This window comes from Phoca vitulina, unplaced genomic scaffold, assembly GCF_004348235.1.
Source record: "Phoca vitulina isolate PV1807 unplaced genomic scaffold, GSC_HSeal_1.0 scaffold10, whole genome shotgun sequence".
Taxonomy (NCBI): domain Eukaryota; kingdom Metazoa; phylum Chordata; class Mammalia; order Carnivora; family Phocidae; genus Phoca; species Phoca vitulina.
Window position 1 is genome coordinate 45,750,216 of NW_022589713.1, and position 15,072 is coordinate 45,765,287.

At 46.2% G+C, this 15,072-nt stretch overlaps 1 protein-coding gene across 1 annotated transcript; it reads left to right on the forward strand.

Annotated features, from left to right (window-relative positions):
• The first annotated feature begins 7,587 nt into the window (after nt 1-7,587).
• On the forward strand, nt 7,588-9,143 carry LOC116635316 (deleted in lung and esophageal cancer protein 1-like). Its single transcript, XM_032409233.1, has 2 exons — nt 7,588-7,943; nt 8,796-9,143. The coding sequence occupies exons 1-2, from the start codon at nt 7,845-7,847 to the stop codon at nt 9,033-9,035; spliced, it is 339 nt and encodes a 112-aa protein (XP_032265124.1). The 5' UTR covers nt 7,588-7,844; the 3' UTR covers nt 9,036-9,143.
• The last annotated feature ends 5,929 nt before the right edge of the window (nt 9,144-15,072 follow it).

The window sequence follows — 15,072 nt, forward strand, 5'->3', positions numbered from 1 at the left end:
TCGGTTAAGCATCTGCCTTCAGCTCAGGTCATGATCCCAGGATCCTGGGATCCAGCTGAGCCCTGAGTTGGGCTCCCTCTGCAGCGGGGAGTCTACTTTTCCCCTCTCTCTGCCCCTCCCCCTGCTTGTGTGCGCTCCCCTCCCCTCCCCCATCAAATAAATAAATAAAATCTTTAAAAAAATAATCAGAAATTAGGGAATGAAATAGGCAATCAATTATAATTCAGGTTCACTAATTTATTATATCTGTCTGAAATTTTATAGATTTCACCTTGGGATATGTTACAAAATAAATAATTCTGTCTATTCTATATCAAAGGTAGTACAAATTCTTTGTAAGATGAGTGGGAAGCTATTCTGAGGGAAAAGAAATATTTTGAACTATAGCCCCTAACAGGGCAGATGTCACAGGGATTTGTTTGTCTAAGTCTGAGGGAAAGGAGTGGTCCTGCCTCCAGTTAAATAAGTAACTCATTTAGCTGAGGTTAAGATTTTTTAAAGCTGGTTTTTTGTTTATATCTGGAGAAAAGTTTGATGGACTTTGATGTTTAAGCAAACAGAGTCTCAAGAGCCCTGAGGAGAAAAGTGCTTATTTTCACCAGAGTGTGGATACACTTCCTGTTTATGTATTTGTACTCCCCTCAGAAGCAAATTTGATTTAGGAAAATTAAAAATTGGCGTGGGTATCTTCCATTTTTCTGGTCTTACTGCGTTTGTGCCTTGGTATCTGCCCTTCCTCCCTCCATGAGCATTTGAGGCAGATAATTAAACATGTATACATGAAAGATACGTCTGGAAAGATTAACTCCAAGTAATTAACAATTATCTGTGTGAATGGGATTTAGAAACTGGTGGTTAGCACGTGACTTTTGCATTTTAATTAACTCAGTAGTGGGGTTTTTTTTTTTTTTTTTGGACCATGGTTGATAAATTATTGAACTTTCAACTTTCAGACTAAAAGAACTTTTTTAAAGATTTTATTTATTTATTTATTTATTTATTTATTTATTTATTTGACAGAGAGAGAGAGAAAGCATGAGCGGGGGCAGGAGCAAGGGGAGAGGGAGAAGCACACTCTCCCCTGAGCAGGGAGCCCAACATGGGGCTCAATCCCAGGACCCCGGGATCATGACCAGAGCCAAAGGCAGACACTTAACTGACTGAACCACCCAGGCGCCCTAAAAGAATTTTTTTAAAAAAGAAAACAAGCAAACAAAACAGCAATAATGGGATATCTCAAGGTGCTTAGGACTTTTAACTCATTCTGTTAAATAATTATGGGTCAAAAAGAAAATCAAAATCTAACACACTATCTAGAAAGCAAGAAAATAAAAACATCTTTAGCAGAATCTTTGGGATTGACTCACAGATGAGTCATATTCTTGAATGCATATTCTTGACTGTTTTCATTAAAGAGTGAAAAGAAATTAACTCTATGTAGTAAGTATGATTGTGTGCCCCCCAAAATACAGTTCAAGTTCTAACTCATAGTACCTGCGAGTGTGACCTTACTTGGAAATAAGGTCTTTGCAGATATAATCAAGTTAAGATGATGTCATACTGGATTAGGGTGGGTCTGAATCCAATGACTGGTGTTTTTATAAGAGGAAGGAAATTTAGACATGGACACACACAGGGGAGGATGCCACGTGAAGACAGGCAGAGATTGGAGTGAGGCCTCTCCAAGTCACGAAGCCTCAAAGATTCCCAGCAACCACCAGAAACTAGAAGAGGCAAGAAAGAATTCCTCCATAGATCCTCTGGAAGGAGCGTGGCCCTGCCAAAATTTCAATTTCGGATTTCTAGCCTACAAAACTGTGAAAGATAGTTTCCATTTCAGCCACCTAGTTTATGGTATTTTTTTTTTTAGCAGCCTTAGGAAACTAATACACCCCATAATTCAGGAGGTTAGAAAAAAAAGAAAACATGAGCCTGCAGGAAAACAGAAAAAAGGCAAACAAGGCAAAAACAATAAGAAAACAGTACAAACACAAAAAAGATAAATAATCCAAGAGATAGTCTTTGACTCCAGAGAAAAAGACCAACCTCTTGAAAAAAACAAAATCAGAAACGTGAAAAAAACCACAACTTCATAAAGAACTGAAAACCACAATGTTAAGCCAGGCCCTGCTGTCACAGCACCCAGGCCTGGTCACCAGCTCAGTCTTCAGAGGGGACAGGAAAGCTGCTGGCCTCCAACCTAAAGGGAGGCTGACCTCAGGCATCTGGGACCCAGCTCCCCGGGCCCTGACAAAGCGAGGGGCAGGGTCGCTCCCAAGGACGCTCCCCACTGGACCCTGGGCCCAATGCCTTGTGAGGATCTTTCCCTCTTCATCCAGCTGGATGAGGGAGATGAACAGCAGAGCCAGTGGCCTGTCCTCAGCAGCAAGTCAGTGGCTGAGGACAACTAGAAGCCACTGGAAGGCGGGAGCAGGGGAATGACGTGGTCAGGGTGTGCTTCTTTTTAAACTGGGGACTCGTTTTGAAAAATAAAATGGAAATTGTGAAAATATGTTAATTTTGTGACATTGACAATACAGAATCATATGTATACGTGAATGAGATGTCAATTTGCTGGCATAACCTTTTGACAAACTGTAGACTAGAAAACGCTTTACATTTTAAGTATTTGCACACGCTTAAAAAGAGGGTTTGGTAAAAAATATTCATGTTTTCCCAAGGAATGCTTAATCTTACTCAAACCAATTTCTCTTTTTTATCTCATTAAAATTTTAAAGGCTTTTAGGGGCACCTGGGTGGCTCACTCATTAGGAATCTGCCTTCAGCTCAGGTCATGATCCCAGGGTCCTGGAATCGAGCCCCACATCGGGCTCCCTGCTCGGCGGGAAGCCTGCTTCTCCCTCTCCCGCTTGTGTTCCTCTCTCGCTGTGTCTCTCTCTGTCAAATAAATAAAATCTTTAAAAAAAAATTTTTTTAAGGTTTTTTAATGGAGACCTTTGAAAATCCATGAAAGTAGATAGAATGGTATAATGAACCCCTCTGGACCCATCACACAGCGCCCAAATCATCCACCCATGGCCCATCCTGCCCACCCAACCTGGCCCATCCACACTCCCCCAACCATCATTTTCCCTACGTTATTATTATTTTGAAGCAATCCCAGACGCTACTGATCATTTCATCAGTATGTAATTATATTTTTTAAAAAACAACCTTCTTATTTTTTAAAGATTTTTATTTATTTATTTTTTGAGAGAGAGAGAGTGGAGGAAGGGGCAGAGGGAGAGGGACAAGCAGACTCCCCACTGAGCGCAGAGCCCGACACGGGGCTTGATCCCACAACCCTGAGATCATGATCTGAGCTGAAACCAAGAATTGGACATTCAACTGACTGAGCCACCCAGGTGCCCCCAAAACACAACCTTTTTAAGAAACAGCCACAATCCCATTATGAAACCTAAAGGAAAACTTAAAAAAATTTTCTTAGTATTGTCAATATTCAAATTTCCAGTTGTCTTGTGAATGCCATAAATACTTGTTTGAATCTGGACCCCAAAATGCACACACATTGTGATCGGCTGATTCTCCTTTTACATCTCCCTCCGCCGGCAGGTTCTCCTTCCATCTTTTTTTTTCTTGCAGATGATTCGTTGCAGAAGATGGGTTGTTTGTTCCATAGGGTTTCTTATGATGTAGATTTTGTTGAATGCACCCTGGGGTGTCATTTACAATGTTCTCTTGCTCACTGTTTTCCTGTAAGTTGATAATTTTTATCCTAGAGGCTTGACCACACGGAGGCAGCAACAAGAATGGAAGAACAGGTCAGAACCCAGTGATATTTTGGGGCGGATGAGTCCGAGGGTCTTGGAGACTGAAGTGGAAACACGAGGGCAAGGAAGATGTTAAACTGAGCTTCACTTACCCCCCTCTCACCCCCACTTAATGTCAGGGGTAAGGGTGTCCTGTGCTTCGGAGATGCTCCATTAAAGATCTTTCCTGTCTTTTCAAAAACTTTATGTAATGTTGAGCTTTTAACACCTCTTAATGAAGTTCTGTAACCATTCCTAAGGTCGCTGTCTTGGTGAAATTTGAAGTTTGAAGCCCTCTTCCCATACTCCACGATCTTCCAGAAGTTCCTTAATAAGGACACTGCTTGGTGCTGTCCTCTGGTGACCAGTGAGCTCCTCTGTCTGGGTACCACTCTGGGCCTGGACTTGGAAAGGGGGCTTGCTCCTTGGCTCTCATGCTCCCAAGATCTTCACAGGCAGTGTGTGGCTTTGGACTGGAAACCTGTGTGGAGACCAGCTAGCTGTATCTTTCATTTCATTTATTCATAGAGTTTTATTTTATTTTTATTATTTTTTAAAGATTTTATTTATTTATTGGTCAGAGAGAGAGAGAGCGTGTTCGCATAAGCAGGGGAGCAGCAGAGGGAGAGGGAGAAGCAGGCTCCCCGCGGAGCAGGGAGCCCGATGCGGGGCTCGATCCCAGGACCCTGGGATCGTGACCCGAGCCGAAGGCAGACGCTTGACCGACTGAGCCACCCAGGCGCCCCTGTTTGTAATCTATTGCTAAAAATTTTTACATCTATGTTCCTGAATGAGATTGAGATGGACTTTTCCTTTTCTAAATGGTCCTAAGCTATGCCTGTGTTGTTATCAAGACTTTGCAAGCCTCATAAATTAGTTCACAACTATTTTCTCTTTCACTGTCTTCTGGAAAAATTTTTGTAAGGTTGGACTGTATATTCCTTGATGAGTGAAACTTACCTTTTTATCCTCTTTCCTTAAAAAAATGTTTTTTAATGTTTCTCTTCTTTGGAAATAGCTTTAATGTCTTATAAGCATTATGCATATATATTTTTAAAATTTCCAATTTACAGGGGTGCCTGGGTGACTCCATATGTTAAGTGTCTGCTTTTGGCTCAGATCATGATCCCGGGGTCCTGCAATCAAGTCCCACATTGGGCTCCCTGTTCAGCTGGGAGTCTGCTTCTCCCTCTCCCGCTGCCCCCCCCCCTGCTCCTTCTCTCTCTCTCTCTCTCTCTCTCTCATAAATAAAATCTTTAAAAATTTTTCCAACATTACAGAAAATACAAATAAAATTTTTTTAATATTTCCTTAAAATCTTCTATCCAGTGGAAATCAGTCAACATTTTGATGAACATTCTTCTATGTATAAATACATGTCTAAATTTTATATAACTGGATGTATTACATGTGGTTCTGTAAACTGTTTACTTCCCACAACATTATGCCTCTGACACCGTTCATGTCAGGAAATATAGAGCTTTATCATAAATTGTATCATTACTTAGTTTGAACTGTAATGTCTCCTAGCGATGACTTAAAAGTTGTTTTTAAAAAGCAGCAGTGACCATCCTTCTGTCCACATACGTTCATACTGGGGTAATGATGCCCTTGGAGTAAATCCTAGAAGGGGGATTACAAGTCCAAGGGTATACACATTTTAAATGTTTGCCCTCCGGAAATGTTGCACAATTTGCTCTCCTGCCCAGGAGAGCACCTTGTTCTCTGCTTCTTCACCACTCTACCTTCTTTCTTTTTAAAAAGTTGTCTTTTAAAAAACTAACCTCCAGGGATACCTGGGTGGCTCAGTTGGTTAAGCGGGTGCCTTCGGCTCAGGTCATGATCCTGGAGTCCCAGGATCGAGTCCCGCATCCGGCTCCCTGCTCCACGGGAAGTCTGCTTCTCCCTCTGACCCTCCCCCCTCTCATGTGCTCTCTCTCTCATTCTCTCTCTCAAATAAATAAATAAAATCTTTAAAAAATAAAAAAAAAATAAAAATAAAAAACCTAACCTCCCTCTTGATATGTAAGTCATATACCACCCAATCAACCTATTTAGAGTATGCAATTCCACGGTTTTCAGTGTCTTCACGGAGTTGTGCAATTAGTTCCATTTTTATTTAAATTCCAGATAGCTAACATGCAGTGTGGTAGTTTCAGGTGTAGAATTCAGTGATTCAACACTTCCGTACAACACTGGGTGCTCATCACAAGCGCCCTCCCTAATCCCCATCACCACAGCCAGTTTAGAACATTTTCATCACCTGCCAAAAGAAATCCCATTCTCCACCCTTTCCCATTTCCCCCCTAGCCCCTACCCTAGGTGACCACTAATCTACTTTCTATCTCTGAGGATTTGCCTATTCTGGCCATTTAAAATACATAGAATCATACAGCATGTGGCGTTTTATGACTGATTTATTTCATTTAGCATCCTGTTTTCAAAATGCATCCATGTCCGGTGCCTGGGTGGCTCAGTTGGTTGAGCATCTGCCTTCGGCTTAGGTCATGATCACAGGGTGCTGGGATCGAGTCCCACATCGGGCTCTTTGCTCAGCAGGGAGCCTGCTTCTCCCTCTGCTCGGGCAGAGGGAACACAAGCAAGGGGAGTGGGAGAGGGAGAAGCAGGCTTCCCACTGAGCAGGAAGCCCCATACGGGGCTCGATCCCAGGACCCCAAGATCATGACCTGAGCTGAAGGCAGACACTTAATGACTGAGCCACCCAGGTACCCCTACTTTCCCTTTTAATTCTTTTTTTTTTAAATTAATTTATTTATTTGAGAGAGAGAGAGAGTGAGAGAGAGCACAAGATGGGGGAAGGTCAGAGGGAGAAGCAGACTCCTCGCTGAGCAGGGAGCCCGATGTGGGACTCGATCCCAGGACTCCAGGATCATGACCTGAGCCAAAGGCAGTCACTTAACCAACTGAGCCACCCAGGCACCCCTCCCTTTTAATTCTTAATATTGTTTATTTGTCCCTTCTCTCTCTCTTTCTTTTTAAAGAATTCTTATTGGCAGAGGTTTTTCCATTTGTTTCCATAATTAATTTTCTCAAATAACAAACTTTCAGCCTTCTTCACCTTTGTATTTCATTAATTTCTGCTCTTTATCATTTCATTATATATTTGATGGGCATGTTTATCCTATTTCTAACTTCTTACATTGAAATACTTAACTCATTCATTTTCCATCTTTCCTTTTTCTTGAAAAGAAAAGCGCTAAGACTCTAGCCACATCTGGCTAGTGGCTACTGTGTTGAACAGCACACATATAGAACATTGCTGAGAAGCTTCTACTAAACTGCTCTGGTTGAAAGGGTCTAGGAGGCACAGCCTTAAATCTTTCAAAGTCTTACAGTTGGTTGTACTTTTGACTTGCTCTTGACCCAGTGGCCCAGGAATCTGTATTTTAACAGGTATATTAGGTACATTTGTTGAGCTAGGTCCGCTGACCTGTGTAGAAGCTGCATATCCGAGCCTCGTCCTGTTGGATGGAAGTTACACCTCAGCCCCCTGATTCTTGTGTCCCCTTCCCAACCTCCCCACAGCAGCCAGAGTGACCTCCGAGGAAGGCAAAGCTGATTTGGACATCCCCCTGCTTACAACCCATCAGAGGGGCTCCTCGCTGTCCTCAGGATAAAGACACAGGCAGTACCTGGCCAACAGGCCTGCCCGCAGCCCTGGGCATGCCAAGGGTAAAGGGCGGTTTGCTTGTAGTCTCCCCTCGAGGTCCTCAGCTCCTGAGGGCAGGCAGGGCCCTGTCCCCAGTACTAACGGGTGCTGGGCACAGAGCGCGGCGCCGTGTCTGTGGACCGAATGCACCAGACACGCCGCGTGCCGGGCCGGGCTGGCTCAGTCTGGGCCGGCCCTGCAGGCTGCGTGTGGGCAGGGGCCGAGCTGGGGCCTTGCCGGGCAGTGGGGGCCGTGGAGGGAAGGAGGACGGAGCTCCAGGTGGGGAAGCCGCCGCCTGCCTTCGGCAGCCTCAGCTGACAGGCTTGTTCACATCTGCTCAGGTGAACGTGTCCTTCTCGCTGTCCCTGGAGCTGCTCTCCTACCAGAAGCTCCCGGCTGACCAGATGCTGCCCGGAGTGGACATCCGGCAGCGCGCCAGTGGGGAGAAAGAGATGGTGTTTACTCAGAACCTGCTCCTGGAGTACGCCAACCAGACCGCTCAGGTGAGTCCCAGGCCTGCGCCATGTCGGAGAGGGCGGAAACGGGCCAGACTCTGTTCTCGTGGGTCAGAGGAGGGCAGACCCCGACCCGGCCTTCCGAAATAAGAGGAGCCCCAGGCCTCGCCCTGAGGGCCCGGTCTGCCCTGGAAGAGGCCTTTCCCTGACGACACACGTGGAGAAACGAGGGTCATCCTTCCTTACCTAGCTCAGCTCAGAACCAGGTGAGGTGCTGTAGGGTGGGAAATAAGGAAGGCTTCCTGGAGGAGGTATGCGGCACGTGAAGCCTCCCAGCTGGAAGGTACAGGTGAGGAACAGAAAGGAATAGCCTAAGGGGTGGATTCTAGGGAGGCCAGAAGAAGAATCCGTTTGCGACCAGGCAGGCCCCCCAGCTTGGTCCTTGGGCGGCTGCTGGGGCCCAGGGGCGGGAAGGCTGAGGTGATGAGGTGTGTATGGTGGTGCCTGAGGATGATGTGGGGGGACCGCCAGGAGCGAGGACGGGTCAGCACACAGGTGGGGCCTGAGACCAAAGGAAGAGGTGAGATGGCCCAGAGCCCAGGAGCGGCGGAGGGCTGGGCCTTGGGACCCCAGGGGCTGGGGGAGGGGGAGAAGGGCAGCCTGACCAGGGAGCAGAAACCACCGAGCTTGATCAGGGCAGGGGGAGGGGAGGCGGAGGGAGAGCAGATGGCGTCTTCGGGACCCTTTACCGGCGCAGACCCCCACCAGCTGTGGTTTTAGATGCCGGCGCCAGCCCCCTTCCACTCGCTGTGGTGCTGCCCATGTGTTCCTCCGAAGCTTCGGGACTTGGGGTCAGCAGGAGGGCACGAGGGCCCCACGTTGCAGGCTCTGTCCCCCTAGGTGGTGCCCCTGAGGGCCACGGTGGCCGTGCCCGAGCTGCAGCTCTCCACCAGCTGGGTGGACTTCGGGACCTGCTTTGTGAACCAGGGACAGGTCCGGGAGGTCTACCTCATGAACCTGAGCGGCTGTCGGAGCTACTGGGCTGTGCTGACGGGTAGGTTGTACCTGCCCACCACTTCCCCCGCAGGCTGGCACCACCTGGGGGTTCCCGCAGATGGCCGGTTCCCAAATCCCAAGTGATCCCAGGGTGCCTCGCCCCGTGGCACCGGGCCGGACCAGAGGTGCACACCTGAGCTGCGGGGCGGGGCGCTCGCTGGGGCGGCGCACGGAGCTGCCTATGCTCGTGCGTGCTCCCTTCCCTCGGTGCAAGCCAGCAGGAGCCAGACAAGGACCCTGCGGCCTTCAGGGTATCTCCAAACAGTGGCCTGCTGGATGCAGGACCGGTCAATGTGCCCCCAGATACCATCACCCTCCAGGCCCAGACCCCCTTCCTAACCTCAGCCTCCCACTCCCTCCAGGAGCAGTGAGCTATAGGAGTCCAGGCTGGTGGTGGAAGGTGTGCTCAGTGAGAAGGCCTGCATCCTGCAGCTCTGGGGCCAAAGCTCCAGCAGCTCCGAGGCTCTGCTCATACCCCAGCCCTAGGCTCCCAGAGGTAGAAATAAAACACTGCCCAGAGCTAAGAAGTAGGTCTGCTGGGCAGGTGGCTGGACGAGACCACAAACTGGGGAATGGATGAGGTGGCACCTACTCTGAACAGCTCCCGGCATGGAGAAGTGCCTTTCCAAAAGGGCAATATTTGATAAAATTTAAGATCCAGAGGAGGGGAAAAAAAAAAAAAACCCAACTCCTAGAAAAAGAAAAATAGTAAGGCACTTCATTAATCTGATTAAGGCTATCTACAATAAATTAACAACAAACATCATACTTAATGTTAAAATGTTTGTTGAATGTCTTCTCTGAAATCAGGAGTAAGACAAGGATACCTGCTAATACCACTTCTGTTCCATTTCATACTGGAGGAACCAGCTAGAGTCTAGTAAGGCGAGAAAAAGAAATATAAAACATAAACATTGGAAAGGAAGAGACAATTTCTTTAACAAGACTGTGGATATAAAGCTAATATACAAAAGTAGATGGCCTTTCCATCTACCAGCAACTAATGGAAAATGAAATTAAAAACAAAAACCAACGTAGTATTTATGATAGCTTAAAAAAATCAAGTACCCAAGGAAAAATAAAAAGCATACAGGGCCCAATAAAGAAAACCATAAAACTATAAAACTTTGCTGAAGAGCTTTAAAGAAGACCTAAATAAATGGATGATCTAGGATGTTCTTGGATTGGAAGACTCAATATTGTAAATTGTTCTATAGACAACCCCAATCCCAGTCCCAAACCCCAACAGGTGTTTTTCATTTTTGTTGTGCAATTTAATGAGCTGACTCTAGGATCTATATGGAAGTGCAGAGGGCAGAGAAAAGCCTAGACCCTCTTAAGGAAAAACAATGTGGGATGTCCTGAATATCAAGACTTTCATATACCACAGCACCCAAGAAAAGATGGTATTGACACAAGAATGACAAACAGGCCAATGAAACAGAGAACCCAGGCTCAAACTCACATTTATGGTCACTTGATTTATGATGGCACTGAGGGCAGTGGGGGAAATCTTTTCAACAAGAGATCCTGGAAAAATTAGGCACCCGTATTTTTAAAAAAAGGAACTATAAAAATTTTTTGAGTGAAATGGAAAACCAAAGTGGGAGAAGATATTTGCAACACATATAACTGACAACAGACTCATCAAGAACAAATAAAGTCCTCCTGCAAATCTATACGATTAACAGACAGCCTAATACAAAAATGGGCAAAAGACTTGACTAGGTATTTCACAAAACAGGGAATCCAAGTGGCCAATACATTTATCAAGAGGCACTCAACCTCCTTAGGAATGAGAGAAATGTAAGCTTAAATCAAAGAGATATCATTACACAGCCACAAGATTGGGTAAAATTTCAAGTCTGAAAATGTCAAGTATTAGCAAAGAGGTGACACAGAGGACGTCTTCTACCTTGCCTTTAAAAAGTATAAACTGAAGCAACTACTTTGGATGATGAGTGGCTTGACAGGCCAGAGTTGAAGTGATGTATACCCTACAACCCAGCAATCTCACTCCCAAGTAGAGCCTAGAGAAATGTGTTTCTGTGCTCCAGGACATAGTTACAAGAAAGTCCATAGAAGCTGTCCTAGTCTGTTTGGACCACTATAACAACATGCCATAGACCAGGTGGCTTATGAAAAACAGAAATTTATTTCTCACAGTGCCAAGGGCTGGGATGTCCGAGATCATGGCACCAGCAGATTCAGTATCTGGGGAGGGGCCCTCTCCAGGTTGCAGAGGACAATCTTCTCACCGTGCCCCCACATGGTGGAAGGGACAAGCTAGCCCTCAGGGACCTCTTTTAGAAGGGCATGAATCTCATTCATTTGTGCTCCGTTCTCACAACCCAATCACCTCCCAAAGGCCCTATCTCCTAATACCATCACTTGGGCATTAAGTTTCCAACATATTATTCTGGGGGGACACAAACAGACCATAGCAGAAGCATTATTCATCACAGCACATTTCTCCCTTTTGGAAACAACCAAAATGTTTGTCACGACTAGAGTGGATGAATACATTGTGGTCAGTTCGTAATACTGGAATTCTCTACAGCATAAAAACAAAGTTCTTACACCGCATCAGAGGAATCTCAGGGTTGAAAGAAGCCAGACACGAGAATTTGAACTGCGGCTCCTTCTACCGTTCAAAACCCTGCAGAAGTAACCTGTGTTGTCAGAAGCTGAGTAGTTTCCTTGGACGAAGAGAAGGTGGTGAATGGGAGAATCAGGAGGGAACCCTGAGGTTCTTAATCTTCTCCGCCATGTGGGTGATGGATACCAAGTGCCTTGTGATAACTCATAAAATGGAACATTAACTGATTTATGCACTTCTCTGCATGTTATTCAATGAAGCTTTTAAGATTGGAGTAAATGCAATTTCAGGCAAACTAGAATTGATGGCAAAAAGTATCAGTAGAGATGAGGGATGCTATTTAACAAGAAGGGAAACAACCCACAAAGAATTCACTCTTTCTTCAGTTGTATCTATTCTAATTTCACTTCTCTGTTGTGTTTTCCAACTTCAATTGCTACATCGTTCATTTCAAGGCTTTATGGAGTCATTTTCCAAGTGAGTGTCTTAGGAGTTAGGTTGCTTCATCTCTTTGAACAATTTCAGCAAATGTCAAGCATTTTCAGAGAGCCCTACCCCCCGCTGGATGGCACACTGATGGTAAATCCTCCGGTTTATTGCTTCTGTTTCATGCCAGCTTGTTTCCTCCTGTGCTCAGTAATTTTTACTTACAAATTTATCTTGGGTGAGATACATCTTCCCTAGAAAGCCCTATGAGATGCAGGCAACAGAGTTCCACATAAGCCAGTGATCATGACTGGGGTACCAAGAGCCCCATGAGTGACAGGCATCACAGGTTTGTGGGTCACACAGGGAGACCCTGGCTGACGTGTTTGCTACAGATCAATTATATCATAAAGACACCAGATTCGTAGGATCATGCAGTGTGCAGCTTCCTGCAATTTTGGCATTTAATTTTTAATATTTCATTAAGAAACCCATGTGACAAGAATGATGTGGGAGACCAATAAAAAGAAGGTTCTAGTTTAGTGCTGTCTAATAGAAATATAACGTGGAGCCGCAAATGCAAGTTATGTGTAGTTTTAAATTTTCTGCGATTAAAAAGTTTTTTTAAAAAAAGGTGCAATTACTACTGGGTATTTACCCCAAAGATACAAATGTAGGGATCCGAAGGGGTACGTGCACCCCGATGTTTATAGCAGCAATGTCCACAATAGCCAAAATGTGGAAAGAGCCAAGATGTCCATCGACAGATGAATGGATAAAGAAGATGTGGTATATATATACAGTGGAATATTATGCAGCCATCAAAAGGAATGAGATCTTGCCATTTGCAACGACGTGGATAGAACTGGAGGGTGTTATGCTGAGCGAAATAAGTCAATCAGAGAAAGACATGTATCATATGACCTCACTGATATGAGGAATTCTTAATCTCAGGAAACAAACTGAGGGTTGCTGGAGTGGGGGGTGGGGTGGGAGGGATGGGGTGGCTGGGTGATAGACACTGGGGAGGCTATGTGCTATGGTGAGCGCTGTGAATTGTGCAAGACTGTTGAATCACAGATCTGTACCTCTGAAACAAATAATGCAATATATGTTAAGAAAAAAAAAAAAGAAGAAGATAGCAGGAGGGGGAGAATGAAGGGGGGGAAATCGGAGGGGGAGAACCATGAGAGACAATGGACTCTGAAAAACAAACTGAGGGTTCTAGAGGGGAGGGGGGGGGAGGATGGGTTAGCCTGGTGATGGGTATTAAAGAGGGCACGTTCTGCATGGAGCACTGGGTGTTATGCACAAACAATGAATCATGGAACACTGCATCAAAAACTAATGATGTAATGTATGGTGATTAACATAACAATAAAAAATTAAATACAAAAAGGTGCAATTAATTTTAATATTTTATCCACTCGATATATCCAAAATCTTATCATTTTTACACATGACCAATATAAAAATACTGATGAGATATTCTGTGTTTCCTTTTGTACTAAATTTTCCAAATCGTTTTTTACACTCACGGCATTATCTTAATTGTGACTATCCCACATTCCAAGCCATCCACAGCCATGTCTGGCTAGTGGCTGTTGGGTGAGACAGCGTGGGTCTAGTCGGTTAAAATACATAATGTCAAACTCTGAGTCACATGAGTCCTTGAGATGGCTATAATGAACGAGATAGGTTTATCTGGAACTGACGGACAAATCCTGGCCACCCACAGGAGACCTAAGTCACTTAGGAGTGCGCTGGGTCTTGCCCACTGCCACACCTGAGGCCACCAGCTCCATCACAGCAGCACTGCCTGTCCCTTCTGTCCCGACCCAGCTCCTCCTTCTGTTCTCTGAAGCACTGGCTGAATCCTCCCAGCAAAGTCATTTCTGCATCTCTCAGCGGCTCGGCCATTTCTCCCACTGCCCAGGCAGCGACCTACACATGGGACCTAGCCTCTTACACTGTCACCTCTAACCCAACCCCACAGGGATGCTGCTCGAAATGTACAGAGTGCCCGCAAGCCGACAGCAGGGTTGAAGCAGCTCAGAAGGGGGCTCGGGTGCTGGCCTCAGTGGGAGACATGGCCCCATGGATACCAGCCCCAAGTCTCAAATGCCCCCCTCCGAAAGAGCAGGGGAGGCCTTTAAAATCCTGTCGTCCCATAAGCAGATAACTTATGAGACCCCTTTTTCTGGGAACTTCAAACCCCACTTGGGAGGCAACCGTGGGAAATTCGGTAAGAAACCTAGGGACAGGGAAAATGATTCTGGGCAGGAGAAGGCATGGGCACCAGCTTCTTGCTGTGCCAAAGCTTGGGAACACTCCCCCAGAGCAGTGTGCTCGGACCAGGTGCTAGGAGCCACCGCTGTGTGCTGCCCTCCAACCCTGCCCACGAGAACAGCCCGTGCTGCCCTTGCTCCATGAGGGTGGGCACTCTTTTCTGTCCTTTTCTCCAAAGCTCCAGGGAGTTAGCTCCTCCCTGCAAGCTGATGATCTTCCAAGAAATTGAGCAGAGAAAGAGGAGAAGGACCAGGCTCTGCCCTCAGGGCCCTGCACTCCCCTGGAGAGAGGATGTGGGGCCCAGGGCCTGACCTAAAGGTTTCTGGGTCTGACTAATCGTTGAGGAGCCCTGGACCCTGTTTGGGGAAGCCCCCACAACAGGGTAGTGGGTACTGTGAGCCAGATGTAGGGGCTTATCCTCAGGGTGGTGGAGGTCAGAGGTGAGCCAGGCTGGAGCCATCAGGGAAGGAACCCAAAAGATGAGGCTGAGATGGGTAATCCCCAAGGCCATGCTTATTTGTGAGTGTCAAAGGGAAAACTGAGTGAGAAAGCTCTGTGCAATGTACAAGTGGGAAAAGTCGCCATTACTCCTTTACATTCCACCCTTGACAGGTGCATATGGCGGGGCTGAAGTCTATGTCAGCTTGCACATGAGCTGGAAGCCCACCCACGCTAGCAGACGCCTGGGCTAGAGGATGTGGGTGGTGCGGGCACAGTCCTGCCCTTGCTCACTCCCAGCCCTCACAGACACAGCCATCCCCCTGCCCCAATACAGAGAGCCCCTCGCTGTCCCCAAGTTTAGCTAAG

What these genes read in the sequence shown, in the direction of transcription:
- LOC116635316 (XM_032409233.1), top strand. Translation starts at nt 7,845, where the DNA reads ATGCTGCCCGGAGTGGACATCCGGCAGCGCGCCAGTGGGGAGAAAGAG. An exon ending in ACGCCAACCAGACCGCTCAG is followed by an intron (nt 7,944 to 8,795) that starts GTGAGTCCCAGG and finishes CTGTCCCCCTAG; the next exon opens with GTGGTGCCCCTGAGGGCCAC.